The 23,302-nt window shown below is 39.8% G+C and overlaps 1 protein-coding gene across 1 annotated transcript in view; it reads left to right on the top strand.

Annotated features, from left to right (window-relative positions):
* The window catches only part of adgrl2a (adhesion G protein-coupled receptor L2a), a 72,583-nt gene that overhangs the window by 3,997 nt on the left and 45,284 nt on the right, over positions 1-23,302 (top strand). The window contains exon 2 of the mRNA XM_070908621.1: positions 13,504-13,717. Coding sequence (XP_070764722.1) covers positions 13,504-13,717 — 214 coding nt within the window. The remainder of the gene's footprint in view (positions 1-13,503; positions 13,718-23,302) is intronic.

Below are 23,302 nucleotides of genomic sequence, written 5' to 3'. Positions count from 1 at the left end.
AAAGGATAGATTTTGTGTAACAATGATTCAACAGTTTTTTTTCTCTGGATTGCATTTTGTCCTTCCTTTACTATGCAACCTGTGCTGGTTTTGTCTGTGAGGTGAAGGGCACACAAAGAGTTTCCCTGTGATATTAAAGCTGCGTTTCAGTGGCTTGTGTGAACTTGTCTGACACAGAGAATTTCTGTTCCCTCAATACACTCTGAAACCACACTATTGTTTCTCCTCAAAGCTTGAAATGTTTGAAGCACTTGAGATTTCTCAAGGGCAACAGGGAAGGGCACCTTTAAAAGTCCTCTTTTTTGTACCACGTGAAAGGAAAAGAGAAGAGACTTAAAGCCTTCATCTCAAAATGAATAGCGTAAAATAGACAATCAAGCGGTTCTGAAATGTAATTACTGGAAATAAAAGCCCAGGGCTTAATGTGAGCCAGAACCTGCAGGAACAGGATCCAGCACCTCCTAGTGCTATACAACCAACTATTTGCTCTGGTTAGCCTTTTCTTGTAACCATGAAAGCATATTTATATTACTTCATTTTTTTACACTCTGTGAACTTTTAATTCTGGCCTGCCCTCATGTCACACCTAAGTACAGTATATGTAGGCTGATCGTGGTCATGGGAAGCAGATTAGTATCTAACAGGTAAATCCAAACCAGGTAAAGTATACATCCAGTTATCATTAGTCTATTCTTCAGAGGCAAAGATACAGTGTCTGTGCGTCCCAGTGATCTGCTTTTAATTCTCTCCACTAGGGGCCTCTTTCTCAGCAGCTTTGCGTTTGTGTGTTATCTTTAAAAAAAAAAAAAAAATCTAAATACTGTCTGTCAAGCGAAACCACGGGCAGTAGGCCTGTGCTTTTGAAGTACTAATTTGTGGCAGAGTTGTGTCCGTGGAAAAGAATAGTACCCCACTGCGTCACCACACTCCTGTTCCCTGACCACTTAATTTGGTATTCAAGGTACTTTGAAAAGGCTGGACCATAGCTAATTTGTTAATAGAAACAAATCATTTCTTAGGTAATTATTTTATGAAACGCTTATTTTCCTATTAAGTTAAGTTTTTACGGCTTCCAATTTATTTCACATTGGAAACAGCACTAAAACAGTTAAGGCTAAAGGGGAGAATTTGTCCTTTGTCTCGTGTGTCTTTAGTAAACAACTTCTGTTGGTTTTGTCTTTCTACCTCCCGCTTGATGTCATCCTGGTTGTTTGCGGCAGACTGTGGAATCTGGCTTCCCGTGGAGCCAGGCAGGCGTGGGGCCTGTGCACGAAGGCCCACCATGCTGTCATGTCTCTTTCATCGCCAGCCAGGCTTGGCCAATAAGGAGATAAGGAGACAATGACTGGGAGAGCAAGCAGTGGCAAGGTGTAACCACAGCCCCTGGGTCTCCTCCCTGCCGAGCACTTCAAATCCTCATTAGGATTTTCAGCAAAGGAAGGAGGGATTTTCTGGATTAGGGCTTTGTCACTGCAGGCTCCAGGTTGGTGTTTGTCATGCAAGAGCATGGTTGAGCTCTTGACATCTTGCCACCCTCCTCCCTCCCACCCAAACACAGACCCTCCCTTCACCTGGCTACGGAGGCAGTATAAAGATGTTCCACTAACCCAAAATGTATGAAACTCATAATTATTAACTCACTGCCCTTGCCAAAGGTTTTTAATGCCAATCTGGTGGCCTATGTTAGGTGTCTGTGGGTTTGGGCTGCTGCGTCAGCATTCTTCTTAATGGTTATTTATGCAGAAGTAACCTTGGGAAGCACCATTAGTTTGTTATGTGTTGTCATCGTCCATAACTCATGCTGAGATCTCGGCCGTGACACCGATGTGGCATTTCAGACAGGAGACAGGATGCCTTGTTTCAACTCCAATTACTCTCCTCCATGTGTTAGTTATAGCAGGGGCACTATAAATGGTATTTCATGAGGCCATTTATCCCTCAACGTCTCACTTATTTCTAGGCTCCGGAGCTGTATGTTTTTTCCTTTATGAACCTAAACAAAGAGGTTTTCTCTTGCAAAGATGTGGCTATTTGTTTAATTAAGTCTTGAGTATTGCGGACTTCTCGCACAAAACAACAGCACTGTGTTTCTTGACATGGTGCTCAACCTCTAACATGGTCCTTAATTGGGTTTCAGACTTGTCTAGTAGAGTGGTTCAGCATGACAGAGCCTCAGACTTAGTGTGAAACGTACCTTCTCCCATCATTCTCGGTGCTGATCTTTGTGGATAATGGGCATTCACACGGGTCCCATGAGGCCCTCGCTGGGTGGGATCTCAGGCACCCTAGATTAGTCATCTACCCACATGTCCCTGTCTGCCTTGGATTTTACCGTCATGCTTTGTCTCACTTTGTTCTTGCCCAGGTAGAAACGTGTGGGCCCCTAACAAGTATATCCCAAGCAATCTACAAAACAAACCCATCGAGTCTCCTCTCTGAATCCCACATACAGACAAAAACAAATATGACTTATCAATCTCCAGTGCAGTGGTCTATAACCAAAGACCTATTATTCATGGAACATTTATTGTTTTGTGCTTTTGTTGGTTGTCTCTGATCTGGCCGTGGCAGATGTGACTAGCAGTATGTGGGCATCTTTGTATAAGCAGGCTTCAATTTGTCAGAGATATGCCTCCATTTTAAAAGTTGTCTCGTTGTTTGCTCCCGTGTTCTATATTTGTTACTTGCTGCGGTAGAGTGAAAAAGTGGCTTTAACTCGGGTTGGCTGCAGGATTTGATTTTAAAGGTTCTGGTGTTTGTAACGCAAAAGGCATGTGTATTGAGAAAACACCTAAAGCTACCCCTATGATAACAGAAATAGCACACGCTCTTTAGTGCCTTAGTATTTTTATGTTGGTAGAGCCTGTGTAGTGGACATCAAGGACTGCAGACAGACCTCACGCAAGGACTGCTGATGTGCTGTCTGGAAGGGCCAGATGAGGACAATGTTTTTGATTATGCAGTGTAGATGGTATTTCAAACAGGAACCAGCGTGTACACCTCACGCCAGACAAATGAACCAGCTCAGCTGGTCAAAGGGCAAATGTAGCCTGGTTTCCTGTTTGCTACTGTAACGCTGTGGAATTTTAAGGTGATTAGACTGCAGCGTTCAGGTCACAAGGAGTGCAGCATTGCAATATTCGCTTGTTATCTATCTCTATAGGTCTGAGCTTTTTCTGTGAATTAGAGTCTGATGCCGACTGTTATGAATGAACTGTTATTGTGCATGCTGTGCACTTTTCCTTTATAGAGTGAATTACATGTATTTATCAATGCGAGCAATTCAGTTCCTCCGCACCTCCTGATTTGAGCGAAAAAGAGCAACTGAGGTATGAATGCATTGAAGTGGTCTTATGAGAACTGCTATTTATGCAACCATTGACTCATGCCTGTGAGTTTTCCATTCCATATAAGCTGAAATACCTAATGTAAACAACAACAATCTGCAGGTGTTCAAGGGGTATGTAATCACGTTTTCATTGTGAGGATGCTGCTCACTGAAGCACGGAACGTGTGGTTACAGTTTGGATGTCGTGCAATGAAAACTGATTGCAGAACATGTAATGACAGATTCTGTTAAAGATAACGTAATATATCCAAAGGCTTATGATTTAACAGATTTCACATTTTGCTCTTAAGAGTCAGATGCAAGATATTCCTGCTTGCCCTTAGTGGAATCCTCTCTGTCCTCTTGCTTTCAGTCCTGATTTAGAGCAGCTATAAATCCTGAAGAGGCTCCTGTAAACGAGGGGTGGTGAAACTACGCCCATAAATATAAAGGATTTAGAACCAGGGCCTTTTGAAGGAACCCTGAGTGCACATTTATGAAGCTTGTTAACTTGCAGAGTTTCACTGGTACATTCAGTATTTTCCCCTTTTGTTCAAAGTTCTTAAAGCCTTTTCTTTATACTGAAGCTCGTCCAAAACCTTCTTGACCAAAAGCAGGCTGCTAAAATATGCTTTGAGTCAGTAATAAAGTTGTTTTAGCTCATTGCACCGTTTTTTGTCGGCCATCCTTATAGTGTCATGAAGTGCTGGTTTACTTCCTGTCAAACATAACACATGTCAGGTCGGGCCATTTGTGCTCCGGCAGATCACTACGACTTGACCGCATGTGACTCAGCTTTTGACCTTTTGAGTCTTAATGACCCCTGAGTGCGTCCGTATGTCAAGGGCTTGGGCCTCTGCTCTTAAGACCCCCTTCTCAAGTAAATGATGGACTGTAGAAAATAGTCATCCCCTGTGGAAACATTACAAATCAATATAAAATGAAATAAGTCATTTTGAATCAACCCCTCTTTGTATATAAGGGTGTCTTTTATAATACTGACTCGGCTCAGCTGGACCATTACCTCTTGCTTAATAGTTGCTCTTGTACCCTAACCCCCACCCCCCCCACAAGTCCCCAAATTATTTTTAAATAGCCAACAAGCAATAATTAAGGCCGATAAGCATGAGAGACATCTGATAAATCCTTAAATGAGAACTTCAAAGTGCCCCTGCTGTGACGTGTGAGGGCTGGAAACAGATGGAGGAGTGACACTGTGTTAGGAAGAAGGCTTAGTCTGTGGACTTGATTCAAATGAGGTTAATCCAAATCTAAAAGTTTCTAATAAAAAAATGGAGGGGGGGGGTTCTTCTTTTGAACGTTATAACAATCAGTTCACTAAAGGGAAAAAATACATGTGGCATGGAAGGTCATCAAGATAATATTCAGCCTCTGGATTATAATGAATAGCAGCCAATAAATCCTTGATGAATTGAAACAAGAGTAAAATTCAATTTTAGCTTGGCCAGCTTTCTCTTCAAGCGTTATGAGGTGGAATCCTTGAAACGAAGAAAAGATTATAGTTTCTTGGTTTTAAAAAAATATATATCTTCATCAAAAAGAAAATACTATTGCATCCCTTGTGTTGCATTTGTCAGATAAGGACTCTGTAGGTGTGCAGAATATGTGCATAACCTTGAGTGAGTCTAGTCAGGAGACAACAGCCTAGGAGACCAGTGTATCTGAGTGAAATAGCATTGTGTCACATAACAAACTGCCTCACCTAGAAGTCTGCAGTCTAGTCTGAATAAGAGCTGCATAAAGAATTCAGTTGGAGCAGCAGTCGTGTCATCAGGGCATGACTACCCGGTTGGTCAGGGAATTTAAATGCCAGGTGGGGGTCAGTTGAAGCACTAGCTGAATAATGTGGCACAAATGCATACACATGAGGGCAGAGTCTCGGGAAGAGGAACCACTGCTGTGGTCTGCTTGAGGAAGTGCACTTTGGGAATGCAAACCAAGCAGATGGACCCTTCTCATTTGTGTGTACTGCCACTGGTGACCCATTGGGAAATGCTTCCTTATTGAATGGAGGCGCATCAATCGCTTCATTGGAGCAGAGAAGGAAGTCTGGGCTACCCAATGTATCTGAGTCCATTTTTTTCATCATTTGTAATGGAAACTGAGGAGCTGATATAGTCCAGAGGAAGAGCTGACAAACACATAGCAAATCAAGTCTGAAAGGTCTTTTTCAAAAAATGTGACTCACATCCTTATCACATCTAAACTCTGGATCATTTGATACCGTCGGTGATAAAGCTGAGTAATGAGGTCCGAAGAGCTTGCCGTCGCTAAAAGGCACCATGACTCTTAGCAGGGACTGCCCTATATCAATTGTCTGAGAATGACTCATAGGATCAGCCCTCTGCTAATCAAACAAAACATGTTTAAAGTGCAGTCAGCTCACTTTCAATTTGTAAAATTTACAAAGTCAGGTTAAATCAGAGCTCGCCTAATACTGAAAAAGCCTTCAGTCTGCATGATTTCTTAATTTAGTGTTGGTTTGAAGGATGTGAATTTTTAAAATTGTACCCAAATTTACCTCAACACTGTCATGATAATGACAGGCAAACAGCTTTGACCCATCCTTGATAATCTGAAAATGTGCTGTAATTTAAGGCTCAAATCTACCAGTGACCATTTGTTAAGGACCATGGGACAAAATTTATGTTTGATGGTCATCACAGCCATTTCATTACCAGAAGATGTCCTTGCTTTTTTGTGTGACCTAAAAAGCACTCCCCCCTTCTCTCTTTCTCTCTCTCTCTCTCTCTCTCTCTCTCTCTCTCTCTCTCACACACACACACACACACACTCACAAATACACACACAAGCCCCAGGGCTATCCGATATTAGACAGTGAGATGACATTGTGTGCTTGTGCGAGTGCAGTCAGCCGACATGTGCAGATGATGTGAAGTCAATAATGCATTATGAAAAAAGGGGATTTATGACCTTGATGAGCCCCATAGAGCTTAATTAGGCCTTAAGGTTGATTTACATACAAGTGTACATGGAATTTGATGAGGCTGTGTTTTCCTGCTGGTGCAGTGAATTTTCATTTTGTCTGGCAGCAACACTTGATGCCTTGTATCTGTTCAAATTCTTCTAGATTAGAAAAAGAAACATAAACCTGTCTTGGCTCCCAGACTTTGTTAGTGTCCATGTTTTGTCTGAACACAGTAAAATCATCAAGCACTAAGCTACAGGATCATGTTTCTTTTCTGTGCAATGATGGCATTTCCTGTGCAGGCTTATGCGTCTGCAAGTGCTGGTTGGGGATGAGGAAATACAGTAAATGTAAAAACGTCTCTGGCAGGGTAAATTTCAGCGTAGAGAAGCCCACCTTAACACCAAAAGAGGGGGAGTGGGATCTGAGTCTTTTTTTCATGGCGTCTATTCAGAGAGAAATGACAAGATCTTTTTCAGAGTCATGTACCTATATCAAAGATGCTCCTGATAGCCCCCCTGCTGTTGCTATGGAACTAGCAGAGATGTAAATGAACTGGAGTGAATTGGATGGTGGAGAATACAAATGAGGTTGAAATGCTCGTTCCCCTGCTGCTCTTCGCCTCTTCTTCTCCTTCTCCCAATATCTTTCTCTGTTCCCGTCTCCCTCTCTCTGTGCAAGCAGGTTTCAAAGACCTAACATTAACCAGTATTCCACGCATTTTGACACTACATAATGTGATATGGGATCTTCTCTTTTTTATATTTCTTTTTTTGAAGATGGCTTCTTATCTGTTTTACTGTTAAAATATTCTCTTTTTAAGGCAAGACCACTATGGCTTTGTGCAAATTTCTTTTTTTTTTTTTCCAGTCTGGCGCTGTGCATTGTGCTGATGGATGGATAAAATAAGAACAGAAAAATCAATAGTTTTCCCCCTACAGAATAACTTTGGGTTGTCAGTGATCATCTCTGATATAAAAATGAGCTAAGATGTCGTGTCAGAGTATTCTGTGCCCCATAAATTGTAGTTTCAACATCACTTGTCAAAGAGTTTAATAATCTACAGATGTTATGGGCTGAATTACAGAGGAGAACAAACCTCTACATGAGTGACTGTCGTTGGCTGTAATGACATCAGCTTTCAACACACAAAGTGGAGAAAATAGAAACATGGTCTTGGGTTAAAGTCAATGTTAAGAAATTCAAAATAATGTTAATATCTGTCAAACCAGTGGTGTAATTCTTTTTTTACAATGGCCACACAAAGTCAGCAGTCTACCTTGTACCCTGCTGTTTACAGGATATATGCAATATTTTCTTTCTTCTCCTCCCCTGTGTGGACCTGACTTCTTAAGAATGCATGCTGTTGTAAAGGATATCTCTGGATTATAGAATCAGCACTGTGGGAAGAGTCTTGACTTAAAGGTTTCTTTTCCTTCACAGACTTCCTTTGCTTGTACGATGGGGGGGGGGGGGGGGGGGGGCACAACCTGGAGCACTCAAGCTGCGTTTCCTGTGGCTCCAAGCTAATGCTATAGGCCATACTTTTCTTTCACCCCAAATCCCCCCAGCAAGCGACCTTGTCGGCTCAGGAGTGCAGAATAATGGCAGGCCGAGCAGAGATGCTAGCTCATTTACAAGCAGCTGTTTAGCTCTCATCAGAACAGCGAGGAAAATCAAAGGAGTGCGTTAACGGTAGACGACAAGCATTGGGAGCGTCCCCGTCACACTTCTCATTGGCTCTCGACAGAAAAATTATCTGGTTTCACATCAAAATAATCTGGGGACCTCCTTTGTGCTTTGGCCACAATGACGGCAGCATGAGAGTCTGAATAGGCCTTTTGATCAGCCTCTGCTTTGCCCCTGGACTAACTCTGGAAGCATGTGTAACTCAAGTTACAAAGGGTCATTTTAATATGAAAACCATTTACTGGAAGCAAGATAGTCCTGATGAAAAGCAGAATAGTTCCTCTGTCATTCATGCTGCATAATCAGCGCTAGGCAATAATGGAATAAGATTATTTAATTGAAAGAGACTCACGTTTGTTGCCTTCATTAAATGTACAGCTGTTTCAGAAGCTGCATTTTAGCCATGTATACTCTTCATGTTCTTTATGTCCATAGTGTGTCCCTTTGGGTTTGATGGTAATGTGTAGTTTCATGGGACTACATGGTGGAAAGTCCCTACATGGCTGATGATCCTAATGACTCCTCGTTTCTGTGAAATAGGAAGACATTTTGTTCATTACCTCTGCTTCAGTGACACTCGTATCCTACCAGATGGTCACTTTCCAATTGATTTGGCTCATCTGTGAAAAAAAAAAAAAAAATTAAATTAAAACATTACAGCACCAAAGAGACAGTGCATAATGGGTCCCCTTCACATACGGGAGTTTCTCACAGTTCTTCAGCAGCAGATTCTGCACGGGCCTAATGTGATGGCAAAGGTTACACATGGCAGTAAATGCCAGCTTGGGAAGCTTTAAATAGAGGTTCCTCATTGGTGTAATAAAGTGTTATAACCCATGGAAATAGAGTTCCTGTGCAACGTTCAAAATCAATTACTAGCATGTGATAACAACATGTAGAATAAGCACATGTCAAGAGGTTGAGTGATCATGTGCTGTAAAAGAAAAAAAACAAGCAGCTGTTTTCTATTGGATGAAATGAAAATTGGCTCTAATTCTAATTTGAACATGTTGGTTGTAAAATATGCAGTGTTTTCAAGGCTTACAATTTAGACTGGGGAAAGAAAGGGTAGGGCCCCAACTCAATGCTTTGCTATTGTACAGTGATCATTTCTCAGATCAATATTGCTACATAGCTGATGAAGAGGATTTGAAATGCTTTTTTAACGGTGATGGTGGTGATGTGGTGGGGTGGGTGATCAGAATGGCTGATTAGGAAGAGGGTCAGCAAGGCCGTGATAAGGATCTGACCAGTAATGTATCTGCTGCACCATGTTGCCATGGTCACGGGATTGAGCTTTCCACATAATAATATTATTGACTATGCCTTGATCCTTTGCTTCCTGGCGTTTAATTCGTGCAGAGAATTGTAAAACTCCTCCGTTTACTGTAGGTGTTTAATTGATAGGCATCTCTCTTTCCAGCCCTTGTATAGGTTTGGGTGCACTATCACAGAGTGAAAGTACATCAAAGCTAGTAAAATAACATCTCATATTTTGAGGAGGTGTCTGAAGTGTGCTACCTGTGAAGAGGAGGGTGCTGAGTTTCCCTTTGAGTGTGAACAGTGTGCATATGTGTGTGTGACAACCTGAAACAAACACAACTTAAAAACTCCTCTCACTTGCAGTCATGTGGCTATGCTTCTGCACCTATGCACTAGTGGTCTGCGCTTTGTGTGGCGCCATTTTGTTTGCTCAGCAGCCTTTTTCCAATTGTAGAAAGGTCAGAAGTAAAAAGGCCCCTGAAACACAATATAGCAACAAGTGCTATAAACGGTTGAGATCTTTCTAGATGGGATTTTAGAAGACTTATCAGGAAGAGTGCCGAGGGAAAAGAATGTAGGTGTCTTATATTGTCAATATTTAAACATCCAGGACATATTGCTACCATATAGAAAGTAAATAATCTTCATATCATGCATTCCCTGAATAATTATGCTAATGACCCCACGAGCAAAATAATGATTACTTTTCTGGCTCATTTGAATAATGACATTATTTAGTTAAGTGAGACAGTAAGCATTGGATTTTGTTTATGTTAGATTCACTGTGATCATATTATTCTGTTGTAATTGCAATGCATTGTCGTGCCAGACCGTGATCGATGTTGTTTTGGTGTCCTCATATTATCTGTATGAAAAGAGAGAAAGAGGATGTATTTGAAGTAGTCACGTAAACCCTCCATTATACAATATAAAACAATTATACCAGGATCAGATTTTAATACGTCAGTATAGTAAAATAAATACTTTTTTCTTTTAGCTTATTTTGACCAGTGGATATTTCTGTATATGAATGTTGTAGTTGAAAATGATTTTGCTGGATCACACCATTTCAGAGTGAAATTTGTATTTCAAGAGGAGAAACAGAAAAGAAAGATAGTGAACTGAATCAAAATGTTTTGTAAAATTATTGTACAAAACATTGTAGAATATAACAGAAGATTGCTGACTAAATTGTAATAAGGACTTTCATCTATTGCGTATCGTATGTCCCCATATTGATGTGTCTGTGTCACTCATCTCCCCATGAACCAAAAATACCATCCAACACCAGGGTGAGAAAGTAGTTCAGCCTCAGGCCTAATCAATGGAGAGAGGCTTTTTGAGGTTGTTTACGACTATGCTTTTGGCCCATGATGCACAAACCCAGCTGGCGAATGAAGTGCGCTTAGAAGATGGCAATTTTGTTTGATTTCCAGAGATTTGCACACGAAAATGCACCGTTATTACAGGGCCTGTCATCAGCATGGTTGAAATGGTTGCTAGTGTATTTCAGTAGGACTCTTACAGTATTCTTGAGCACACATTTATCTCCTCATTGCTCCGGTCTCTGTTTTCCTTCTTATGCAGGGGGACTGCATCAGTTCTAAATCATAAAAGCAGAAGATGAGATTATAAAGGCTCTGCAGAGTGATTTAAGTGTTATAACAGTGTTCCCGGGACGCAGGGCATCAGTGGGTTTGGCTGTGGATTTGGAGATCAAACTCAGAGGTCTTGCACATGGCCAAATAACCAGTTCACTTCCAGCCACAAAGTAGGCCAATGCAAGGTAATGTATCCCACCCAGCCATACGTAACCACTGCCCAATTGATCCATGTGAAGTCTATGTGACCTCTATTGTAAGACAAGCCAGGATTCAGTGCATTTAATAGAAAGAAATGTTGTTTGTTTCAAGTATTGACGATACTCATACGAATATATATTCATATATTGGATTATTAGACTTATTGAGGTATAATATGTTATTTTCTTCTGCTTGTGTCTTATATTTTATAAAAAGCTTTTAAATATCTCAGTTCCACAATATGAGGGCAATATGAAAGCTGTCTTTTTCTTTGATAAGACTAACGGGTGAGAGAAAAGCAATAGATGTGTCTCCATTATACATCTGCCATTTTCAAGTCATGGTTTGAGTATAGAAATTGTAATGTGGCATTGACGGATGTTTTACATAGGTTCTTATAGTTACTACACATTGTATTGCTGACTTTTGATGGAGCTATGCTGGGGTGCATTGACATGGACTCAAGATTGGCTGTCAAGTCCTGTTTCTAACATGCCGTGTTTTCATTTTTTCCACCTGGGCTTTTTCTCTCAAGCCAACATCTCTGATAAATTGTTTATCACCTTAAGCGTTTCTTTTTGACTCCAGAGAGAAAAGGGGCTGCAAAATGAAATATGGCTGAAACCTGTCATATTTGAAAGCCTTTCTTTTTCATGCCTATTGGTCACATGAGAAAGTTTGCTGTCAAAAAGAACAACTAGAGGAAAAAAGATCCTTCCCTGATGATTGTATGCTCCCAAACAAATAAAGTCTTATAGAGGTTAGATAGGCCAGCCGCCCTCCTCCATACAGACACAGATATATCCTTTGTGTACCTTGAGCTCTTCACTGAGCACCTTAGAAGTAGTACTTCCACCTGATTGGTGCACAAATGGAGGATCAGGCAATACAAACTGACATTTATCTTCCTTTGTAAAATACCACAGTAGTATTTCCTGGCGAGGGGTACAATACAGAATGCTAATTCTCTGCTATTGTAGCATAGCATTTAATCAGACAAGATAATTGTATTGGTAGTTAATTGATGAAGCATCCAATAGGGTAAAATGAACTCAGCGTTTCCAGGCCAATATAGCAGAGCTGGAGTCAGTGGCTTTAAGTAAACTGTTGCCACACAAAGAACATTTCATGGGATGACTCATGAAAAGAAAAAACGCTTTGTAATTATAAACAATGGCACATATGGATCGGTCCGACTTGTCCAGGTGACAAACAAATTTGTGCACAAGAAGGAGTAATGACACTCTTTCTTTTTTCTTTCCCCTGTGACTGTGAACTAAACCTCATTAGGGAAATAGAGGCTTTGGAAACACTAACAACAGCCATCAACCAAGTTGCAGGTAACAACACCATTATTCAAGGAGGTGACAGTGGAGTCACCACTGCATGCACGGAAGCTGTATTATTATTCAGTGCCGCCACTGGTTTAGTTAAAGTCGACAGAGGGGCAGCTGGCAATCTCTTTAAGCTCTATGCCACTCTCCTCTAATACTTGACATGTCATAGCTGCAGAAAGCTGCTCTGACCAGAAATATCCCATATTTTGATTGGTGTAAGTTATGTATGTAGTTCATGTTTAGTTTAAGTGTGGCTTTTGGCATTGTTCACATTTGTAGAGCACAAAGCCACAATATTGATTTCTTTTCTATTTTTCCCTACCCCCTCACCCTCCCTGACACACACACACACACACACACAGACACACACAGACACACAAACTTTTTTTTCAGCTTCCAAACAGCCTGCCCTTCGATTGTCAGTGCTGCAAAGTGGATTAAATTACACTCATGTTGTACAGATGCTTGTTGTACTTTTTCATTTTGGATAGAAAAAGTAAACCACAAGTCTCTAGTGATGGACTCTGCGATGACATTGTGTCCCCAAATTGAAAGGAAACACTGGATAGCAGGATGACAAAGAAAAAACTGTGATGGCAGACTGTTTAATAAACAAAAAGGTTTTACGAAATTAATTCTTAATGGACTTTTTTTACCATCACATCAACTGTCAGATTATGAGTGTTGTTTCAGTGTGCTTACTGTACATAGACGGTCGTTAGTTGTTACAATGCTCCAGACATTTTAACTGACAAACTAGACTTTGCTGACAATTATCGATTTTCAGGACCAGTTAGTCATGGGGATGACATACTAGCACCATTAGCTCACTGGTGCGGTTGAGATCTGAAATGTTCACTCAATATACTGATGTATGTCAGGCTGGTAGTCCAATCCATGGTTCACCATCCACATATCAGCGCGATTCATCTTGCTAAAGAGTTACAGCTTTTTGATTGAAAAAGAATGCACGTGCACAAAAATGCTGCTTTTGTGTAAATATATCCAGCACACCCAGCTCTGATATCCTGTGTCTTCTGCCTTTCACACCGCCTTCCTCTGTGTCAGCCCAGCTACACATCTCTCTTCGATTTGCACTGATAGAGCCTCTTTTCTCTCTCCCTTCCCCCTCAGGGTTTAGTCGAGCTGCTCTGCCATTTGGCTTAGTACGGAGAGAGCTGTCTTGTGAGGGTTACCCGATCGATCTGCGGTGTCCAGGAAGTGATGTCATAATGATCGAAAGTGCCAACTATGGCCGAACAGACGACAAGATCTGCGACGCCGACCCTTTCCAGATGGAGAACATCAACTGCTATCTTCCAGATGCCTACAAGATCATGTCACAAAGGTAAAACTGCAGACATCTCTGTGCACTGCCAAAAAATTGATTCCAAACCGAGGTATCTGCCAAAGTTACAGGGCCCTTAGAAAATAATTGACAGGGTTCAACAGTAACGGTTGCCTTGTTGCCCTGAGCAACAATATGGACCACTGTCAACCATTTCATTTTGCCTGGTTGCCCCTGTTGGCATCCATTTTTCCTGTGCTTAAAAAAATCCTTTGCATCCCTTTGCCTGTGGAGTAAAATCCTCCGCCAAGGAGAATAACAGGGCTGTCGTCAGATTGATTTACTCCATTGAAAATAGCAAAACTGAAAGCAAGTGTGGAGTAAAAAAAAAAAGGTTATTGATGCTGACAGGCAAGGCATTAATGTTAGCAGCAACACCGAGACAGCTGAACCTGATCGAAAGAGAATTAGCAACTTCCAACAGAACTTGGGAGGTGAAGCAGGGCTGATAAACAAGAGAAAACAGAACAGATTTTTTAACAGAAATTAGTCAGAAAAAAAATCACGATGGATACAACATTCACATTTCAAAATATGAACATAACAAATTCACCTTTCAACAACCTTCTCAGAAACAAAGAGCTATAATCAGTCTTTCCTCATTTGACACGACTGACAAACTGCAGATCTGATCCGGCTTGCAGGAGTTACTTATTCTGTCTATTGTAATTGACTCTGTTAAAGACATTACCTTGCAAATGTGCACACAGTATGCTAACATTAGTCTATCGCTGTTAGCTTTGTTTTGTCGTATTAGTGAAGCTTAGCCACTTGCTCTTAGCAAAATCCATGTGATGTGTACCTGTGTGTGTGTGTGTGTGTGTGTGTGTGTGTGGCGGCATAGTATGCAGTGTGTGTGTGTGCTGTGTGTCTGTAACACAAAGAGATAGAGAGAAAAAAATACATTTGTGGTACATAAAATATGTATACAATATGTAAATTAATATATTGCCAATCCAATCATAAATTATTGTAATAGAGCAACCGTTCTCTCAACTCTCAACTTTAATTTTTTCTTTTTTTTTCCTTTTTAATAAATCTCAAATATTTGGACTCCTGAGGATCATTATCGGAGCATTTCCCACTGGTGGAAAATAAGTACATCTCCTCAAATACTGTAGATTTACTGTTTACTGAATACTGTACAATTTTTTGGTACTTGTACTTTATTTGAGTATTTCCATTTTGCTACCTATACTTACTCCACAACCACTGAGTGACGAATATTTCACTTTTTCCCTACGTTACAATTATTTAACAGGTATAGTTTGTTAGTTTGTTTTCATATTTAGATTTTACTTACAAAACATATGCTCAGTTTATAAACTATAATGCACTGTTACACTGTTAGACTAAACTACCCAACAGTATATAAAATAGTTAAAGCTCGACCAATTACATTAAATTACTGTTTACATATAAATGCTGAAATCATAATATTGAATCATATAATGTAATAAAAAAAATTTTTTATCTGCATACTGGGTACTTTTAAATTGGAGACTTCCAAGTACATTTTGTTGTGAAAACTGCAGTACAGATTGATCACTGACCACAGAGACGTCCCACATTTTAAAGCCACCGTCTCCGTAGCTACCACTCATGTGCAAAGACACGTTGATTTAGTGTGGAATACAAACCCACGGAGGTGCATGGACTTGCGCGCACACACGCAACTCAGTAGGGTTCCACTGGCAACACTGTGCGCATGAGACCTTATACATGAGACCAGTTGTCACATAGGGATGCCATCTGAGCCAAAGTGCACGGGATGGAATGACATACGAGTGCCACAGAGAGAGATATTGGACGGTATGAGACCGTCAGCAACTCTGGCAAGCTGCCTTGGGAAATAAAAAAAATAATGAAATAAAACAGTAGAGCTCTTGTATTCAGGGGGCTTATTGTCAAGCCCTATTTGATGAAGTCAGATAGCTGACTCACATTGTCTGTCTTGAAAGGCTGCAGCCTGCCTGCTCCCTGCTTGTGGCCCTGTGTATTATGCTGCCCTCAGCCTCGCTCGTACAAAAACAGTCCACTGAAGCACAAATACTGACCCAGCAGGAGCCACCTGACAACAAATCCCAGTCTCTCCACCACCGTCTGTAGAGGACCCTGGTTCATTCCTCATATGCATATCCTGAGAGTGCCAGAGGGCCGTAGTTCAGATGTTATTTTAAATGTGTTTTTAGCATTTCAATGTCACTGCTGAGCCATTGTACTCAGAGCAAAGAGAGAGATATGTGCGTTCTAAGAAAAAGTCCTGTGATACAAAAGGTCTTTCTCAGGTGCGTGGGTTCAAAAATCACACCAAAAGGAACCTCACAAGAGTTTACATCTGATACCGCAGGAAGGAATCCAAAAGAGAGATCAACTGATGCAAAAAAAAGTGACTGGCATATTTACATAAAGTGCCATACATAGACGTGCAAGTTCTTCTGAAATATATAACCATAGAAAGTGTGAGAGCATATTTATTTATTGTCGATGTGAAAGTGAGGCATAGATTTTAAGATGCACAGTTTAATGTCTATGTAGGTCTATATCATGAAAGCAGCGTTTGTATGATCCGTGCAGAAACTTAAAACGGTCCACTGTCATGAAAATAGATTAGAGGACAGCCTGACAAATGTCCAAGATTACATATGGGACTAATTAGTGATTTGTTTTCTGTCGTCTCTTGTTTTACAGAAATAGACTAAAATACAGGAGGAAGCAAACGAATGAAACAATGCCTCAGCTGCCAAAAATAATTATCCTCCATCGAGAAATGTGGTGAATTTTTTTTATTTGTATTTGGAATGCAATGTTTGTTTCATCGCTATGAGGTCTGAGCCCTTCACTTCTCAAAACTCTGGTCTGCGCTTCGACTCTTGCTGAGGCCAACCCAGCTGAAGTCTTCCATATGTGGGTAACCCACTGCACACACTGCGTGTGGAAAGAAACGGTCTTTCCTTACTGTACAGCCTCCATCAGTAAAGGATTGAAGAGCCAAAAATATTTGTTGCCATAATTACCCTGGCCGGCTAATTTAAGTGTGTGGGACAAAATTACATTAGCACTTGTGTGGAAAACTGTATTCACTCTTAAACATCCGAAATTGATGTGGTCCTGAAGTGTGGAGAATTGGATTGAGGCTTCGCTGAGTTTGATAGATCCTGTTGGCACTCCAAGTTGTTTTTATGTCTGGCTGGCATATTATATTCATGAGCACAATGATTTTATGAAAATAGCCTTAGGACTGTTGTGGCTCAATTAGAACATTCAGCTGCAAGCAATTAGTCGACTCAAGTGGGTGATAATCTGTACAGGAATTCTTCATGTGGACACCTCCCCAGCAGATGTGAAACTGCATGGCAGTACAGTTTGAAATAATTAATTCATTGATAATAATATTCAGCGAGGTGGTTTTTCATGTTCCTCTTTTCAGGTTTTTAGTTTTTAATAATTACATTTCCTCATCTGCGCTGATGATAATGATAATGACTGCAACCACAACACATTCTTACCACACAGATAACATCTACAGGATTAAAGGTGTAATTTGAATGTATTTGAATATTATTTTGTAGTACATTTAGTTGAACTTGCACTAACCATCTGGTGCTTAATTGTTATTGATTTATGAATGACCACCAGTCCTTATCACAGTAGCTTGAGGAGCAGTAAAGATGACAATGACACGTCTTGACCAATCATTTTCACAAAGAGAGCACATTAAGATATACAGTATGAATAAGTGGCTTACATGTATTGATTTCTCTTTGATTAATGAGCTTCAGTGTAAGTATTCGATAACAAGGTCATTGATTGCTGTAACTTAACATGGCCGGGTCCTGCCGTGCCTGTGGATCATGGGTTTTCCAAGGAGCGTATCATTGAGAATGATCAAAGCAGATGCTCTCTAACAGAGGACGTGACATTCATTAGTGGGATTACAGGACAGCTATGAGTTGATTATCGTTAATAATTATCTTGAAAATGATCATTACCATTCATTTTTATTTTGTAATGACATATGAACAGTTCGAATGTGACATTTTTATTAAGTTAATAGAGTTGGTAACAGCTGACTTGTAATGTTGAAATGACCCAGTAATGGGTTAGTGTTAGCGTTAGGGTCTGTTGTATTTTTCAAGCTCTTGTCAATAAATGTGAGGCAGTTCTGGAGACTAAATGATACTGCTTACACTATTTATATCAGTGACAGGACTGCTTGCAAGGCTCTCCAAGGAGCTCCATCGTTGCCGCCTGACAGCACACTGCCTTGTTCTTCCTCTCTGTACATACAGTGTTAGTGTTTATTTAAAGCACAGTAGATTAAGATTTCATAAAGATCCAGATTCAGCTTGCGCGGTTCAGAGGGACGTACACAAGTTCACGAGCCATGAAACTGCTCTCTGCTCAAGACTATGTTGGTGATGGTGTGCTATTTAAAAAGTGTAGGTCATCAATGATCCTCATCATCCAAACAACTGCTTATACCAACAAATAACTCTTAAAAACTTTTTCTCATGTTAAAATGTAGAGAAATGGATTTTGGTAGGCTTACCAACAAACATGTTATATTGTGTTAAATTACTGTGACAACAGGGTTGAGCAATATGACAGTATATACTGTCAATAGTCATACCATATTTGCCATACCATTTTTAACATGGTATCTAGCACTTAAACATTTCTGGATGTATTAGACCAGTGTGGGCAATGTTCAGTGAGCAGGACTGCTTTATGGTCATAGATTTGTCAGTTATTTAATTGGCTGGATTTGCCAAAAACAGACATTCCTGCCTGGCTATTTTATCCATAAACAGTCATTTGAGTTTACAGACAATTTTATATATATATACATATATATATATATATATGTATATATATATATCGCATGTAAATTACATGTACATTTTCTTCTTTTATCCATTAAGCCCATCCCCATTTGATAATAATAGTAATAGTAATAATAATGTGTGTGAGGTGCATATTTTTGCACAGATGTTTAAATGGTGCCCTTTAAAATGTACTATTTGTAAATATAAATCTGTCGTGGTACTTACAGTTTATGAATTTTCAGATGAATCAGACATCTAAAATCACTTTTAAATGAGAAAACTCAGCTCCATCAGCTGGACTCTGCAATTCTGCTCAGGCTCTGTCAGGTCGCACGGGGATCATGATTGAACAGCCTTTTTCAAATTCTTGACATGGCCACTCCAGTTTATTGTTGTTCTGAAGCCATTCCTGTGTAGCTTTGGCTTTATGCTTGGGTGTGCTAGCACTGCATTCTGCCATCTTGTAAAGGTCACATTTAGACCTGCAGAATGTCACAATAGTATTACCGTTGACTTGAGTGGCATGGCGACATACCTTTGCTGGTTTAAAAAATCAATAGGTAGACGGATGTGAGTCAGACAGCCTTCCTCCTGACTCTGTAAGAGCCTGGAATCTCCCCGTTGAGCACCATTGGCAGCTCCAGTAAAAATAGCATAAACACAAGCATATGACAGTAATTACAAGTTTTACCCGGATATTGGGTCAGACCTCAAGTTGAAAGCAGGATGCTAATGGTTAATTTCTAACGACCTATTTCCTGAAACATTATTGGACCACCCCCTTGGAATATGGTCTAAATATACAGATATTGGAGGTGATTATACATCTAACGTGTGTGAGTGTGTGTGTGTGTGTGTTTTGTGTCATGTCTTCAACAGAATGTTTCTTTCTCTGCCATTTTGTGGCCCTGGAAATAATTCAATTTATCAATGGCCTGTCTGCTATCAACAGGCTAGCCTCTTGAGAGAGATGTCTGCCTTGATAATTGTGCCATGAACCTCATCAGCATTTCAGATGAAATGGAGCTAGACGGGTCACTTTGAGTTTAAGAGATGCTAATTTGATTGAAATTCAAACTGGGAGCACCAGGAAGTAGATTGGGCCTTTTTCTGTAATGTGTTCCCCTCACTCATGTCGCCTTTCTCCTCCAGTTACACGGCGATTGTTTTCGCTGCTGATGCTATTTTTTATATTGTGAATTCCAAATGGCTGCTTAGGCTTCCTGAACGCCTTCCTGGAGCGTTGAGGGATAGAAAATTGAGCAGTGGGGGCAAAACAATCTAAGATTCAGCAATTAAGCAGCATCTTGCCCTTAGTCTAAACTGGTCGTGTCACATGAGCAACTTTAAATGGTTACAAGAGACCTCCATGACTATCCATACTGGTTTGCTTTAAAAGCAGTCAAGAGGCATAAAGACTTATTTTTTCCATAGAATATTGATGTATGCAATAAGCTGTCAAGTAATTCAATATTTTACATTTTACGTTTATTTAGCCTGACAGATAATGGATTTTTTAGGCCAAAACCAATATCAATATTTGAGAGTTTTAAAAAATAAATAGTTACATATGATAACGGTGATCCCTTAGATTACATTTTTAAACAATTGTGACCAAGATGTGTACTGAGGAGGCTGATTCACAGTTAAGAAATAAAAACAGTGTAATGGTGATGCTGTTTCTAAACATATCTTTGGCATATCTGTACTGCAATTGGTTTTGGTTACTTATTGTCTGACATACCTGATGATAACAATATATTCATGATAAGTTAATCAGTATATCTGCTTCACTGCTTCATCCAGAAGTACATTTGTTCATTATTTATATGCACCGCTACTTTTAATATAAATTATAAATAAAATATACATAAAACTTAAACTTGCACAGGTTAGAGTAGTGCACCGAAGCAAAGCCGAGTTGAAAGCTTACGCTGATCTACTGCACACAGCGGCATTGATTAAAACGACATTGTATCTGTTCCTCAAGGTGGATTAGCGAAAAACAGATCTGAATCACAGTCTTTTAATGATTTACGCAGGCTTTAGACCCAAGTAACACATGTTCCTACGTTTGTTAGTGGAAATAGAGATTTTCATACTCAAGGCAATTTATTATTCATTTAGCACATTATCTCCATGTCCAATTATTCCACTGACATGCTTTATGATGGCGGTGGAAAAGGTTAAATTGCATGTGGATACATGGTATCAGGAGTGCTATCAGTTACACCTAGTTGGCATCTTATCACACCCCTTCCCGCTGTCAGCAGGGAGTGCTCATTTTTAAAGGAGATTTGCATCAAATCCAAGCAGCATTTTCTATGACACTCTAATTGTACTGATGTCTGCCTCTCCCAAAAGGTCAGATATGTGATGGGATTACATTTGGAATACTTCAGTATGATTAACAGGCTGGTAGGGGAAATGAAAGCAATCAAAGCACAAAGTAGCTCCATCCTGCACTTATTTTATTGTTGACACTTCTGACTATTTTAGTTTATTTCAGAGATTTTTTACATAAAAATATCATAATGTGTCCTACATGTGATTTACAGCTTTGGGATTTTAGCCAATAAACCTCTAGTCATATTCAGGGTGCTGGGATCTGGAAACAGGAAAACCCTTGATGTGTTAGACATAGTTGTACCAATTTGTCAAAAAAAATAAAAGCAAGAGAAAAGCACTGTTTCTTGATATAAGCTAATACAGAAATATTACCAACTGGGTAATGTCCCTCCAAAGAAAAGTCAACGTGCAACATTTGTGCTCAAAAGTACTTGAGCTCCTTTTCCAGCTGGCTAATTATTCTTTCTCTTGCATTACAAGATACAATAAATGAGTACCCTTTCCGCTTTTGCTTCAGTAAAATCCTGTTGAGCAGTCACAGTATTTATAGAAATAGAATGTTTCACTCTGGAGAAAAGTGGAGAAAAGCTTCCTTTGACTTAATATTCATTATGTACATGATTAATTACTATATAGCCTCAGACTATCAAAAGATAGTCAGAGATATCATATTTTACATGTATTTAATTAGTGTGCACTTTGAGACCTGTGCCCTGGCAGGCCCAAATGCTGAACTTTTTATGGGAGGAATTTCAATTACATGCTCTCTCTCAGATTGAGGGCTAGGACTATGCATGGAAGAAGCCATTAGGGCTTTTTCAATTGGTCTCAGGAGATGTCCAAGGTTTCACAGCTGAGAAGGAATCAGAGTCGCACAGTCCCGTAGATCAGAGCGCCCCTGCTCCACAGCTCTAAAATTAGGGCAATATATCAGAAAGAGCTATCAACACTTATGTCAACATTGTTTCAGAAGAAATATGAGTTTTTTTTCTTTTCTGGTGCTTATGTTCTGTTGTTTAATACATTTGCCTGAGAAACGATGGCAGGTCTATGTCTCATTAGTGTCATGAATTTTATTTTAGATATCATTCTGTTTCATATGCCTAATATAAACCAGGCATTCATTTCCCGGTCTCATTGGAATCTGCTAGATAAAGCACGGTAATTTATATTGCTCCTGCATGATATGCGTATGCATGAGCAAAGGGGACAGAATCATCAAAGTGACCATATAATATATGGAAAGTGCTGCAGAGTCATGAAATATTACCCACAAAAACAAGCGGCGTATTATGGGCCCAGCATGAGGTACATGTTTTAATTCCAAAACTGTAATTCATTTCCATAAAAACAAAAACAATATGCTGATATTCTCATCTGTTATCACACGTGAAGGTCATTAATAAAGTGAAATTCCCCTTGAGACCTCCACTAAACACAGATGCACACACAAAAATATAGACACAAATATGTAAAACATTATGGCTCTATGATATCATACATTCCTTTAACATTGCCAAATCAAAAGAAATTAAAAAACCTTTTATTTCTAAAAAAAGTGCTCTCTTTCAAATGTATTTGGGAAAAAATTGGCATACATGCTGATTGGGAGAAATAGAACAGGAGGAAGACGGAGATGAATTGCTTTTGTGCTTGAAAAAAAAAAGTAATGGCTAATTCCGTTCCCTGCCGTTATTGTGATTTAGTGGGTTTTTTATTTGAACACAGGAGCCGTTTGTTTAAGTTGCTGAATAATTCTTTGTGCTGTAAACTGTAACACACTGCATGCATTCATGGTATGCAGCTAAAATGTGGTTGTTTTCAATCTGAAACCTAAACAGCGGCAATTTCCAGCCCCCCTGTGTCTGTTCAATGCTATACACCTCAAACAGTAAGCAACTCTCCAGTGTTTCACTGCGCTACCTAATATTATATTAATAACGTTTGGACACAGAGCAGTGATTACCTCTGCAGCCCAAAACAAAGGCAAAACCCAAAGCACAATACAATGCAACTAGTAATACATTTTCCAATGATCTGCTGTAAATGGGCGCACTGGTCTGTGATAAGAAGAAACAAATATTATCTCTGGTCCCTGCTAAATCAGCAGAACAGCATTATTGATCTGGCTTCTCACGTTGCCAATAGAATTTTAAGTCCCCTTGGTAGCAAAGATGGCTTGCTCTGGGTATTGATGTCATTATCATGATTTCAGTACAGCAAAGGGGTGGTCACCTGCAATTCCCCGGGCTTCAGAGCACACCACAGGCTCAATTAGACTGTCTGCTCTCCAGATGTTAAAGGCAGTGACCGAAATTAGCTTTTTGACACTGCTTCGAATGGCTGGTGAAATGAAAAACAAAATGTACATATAGCTAAAACCATGGGTCGTCTCTGTTCTTAATCC

This window comes from Enoplosus armatus, chromosome 7 (assembly GCF_043641665.1).
Source record: "Enoplosus armatus isolate fEnoArm2 chromosome 7, fEnoArm2.hap1, whole genome shotgun sequence".
Taxonomy (NCBI): domain Eukaryota; kingdom Metazoa; phylum Chordata; class Actinopteri; order Centrarchiformes; family Enoplosidae; genus Enoplosus; species Enoplosus armatus.
This window is presented reverse-complemented; position numbering and strand designations above follow the sequence as displayed.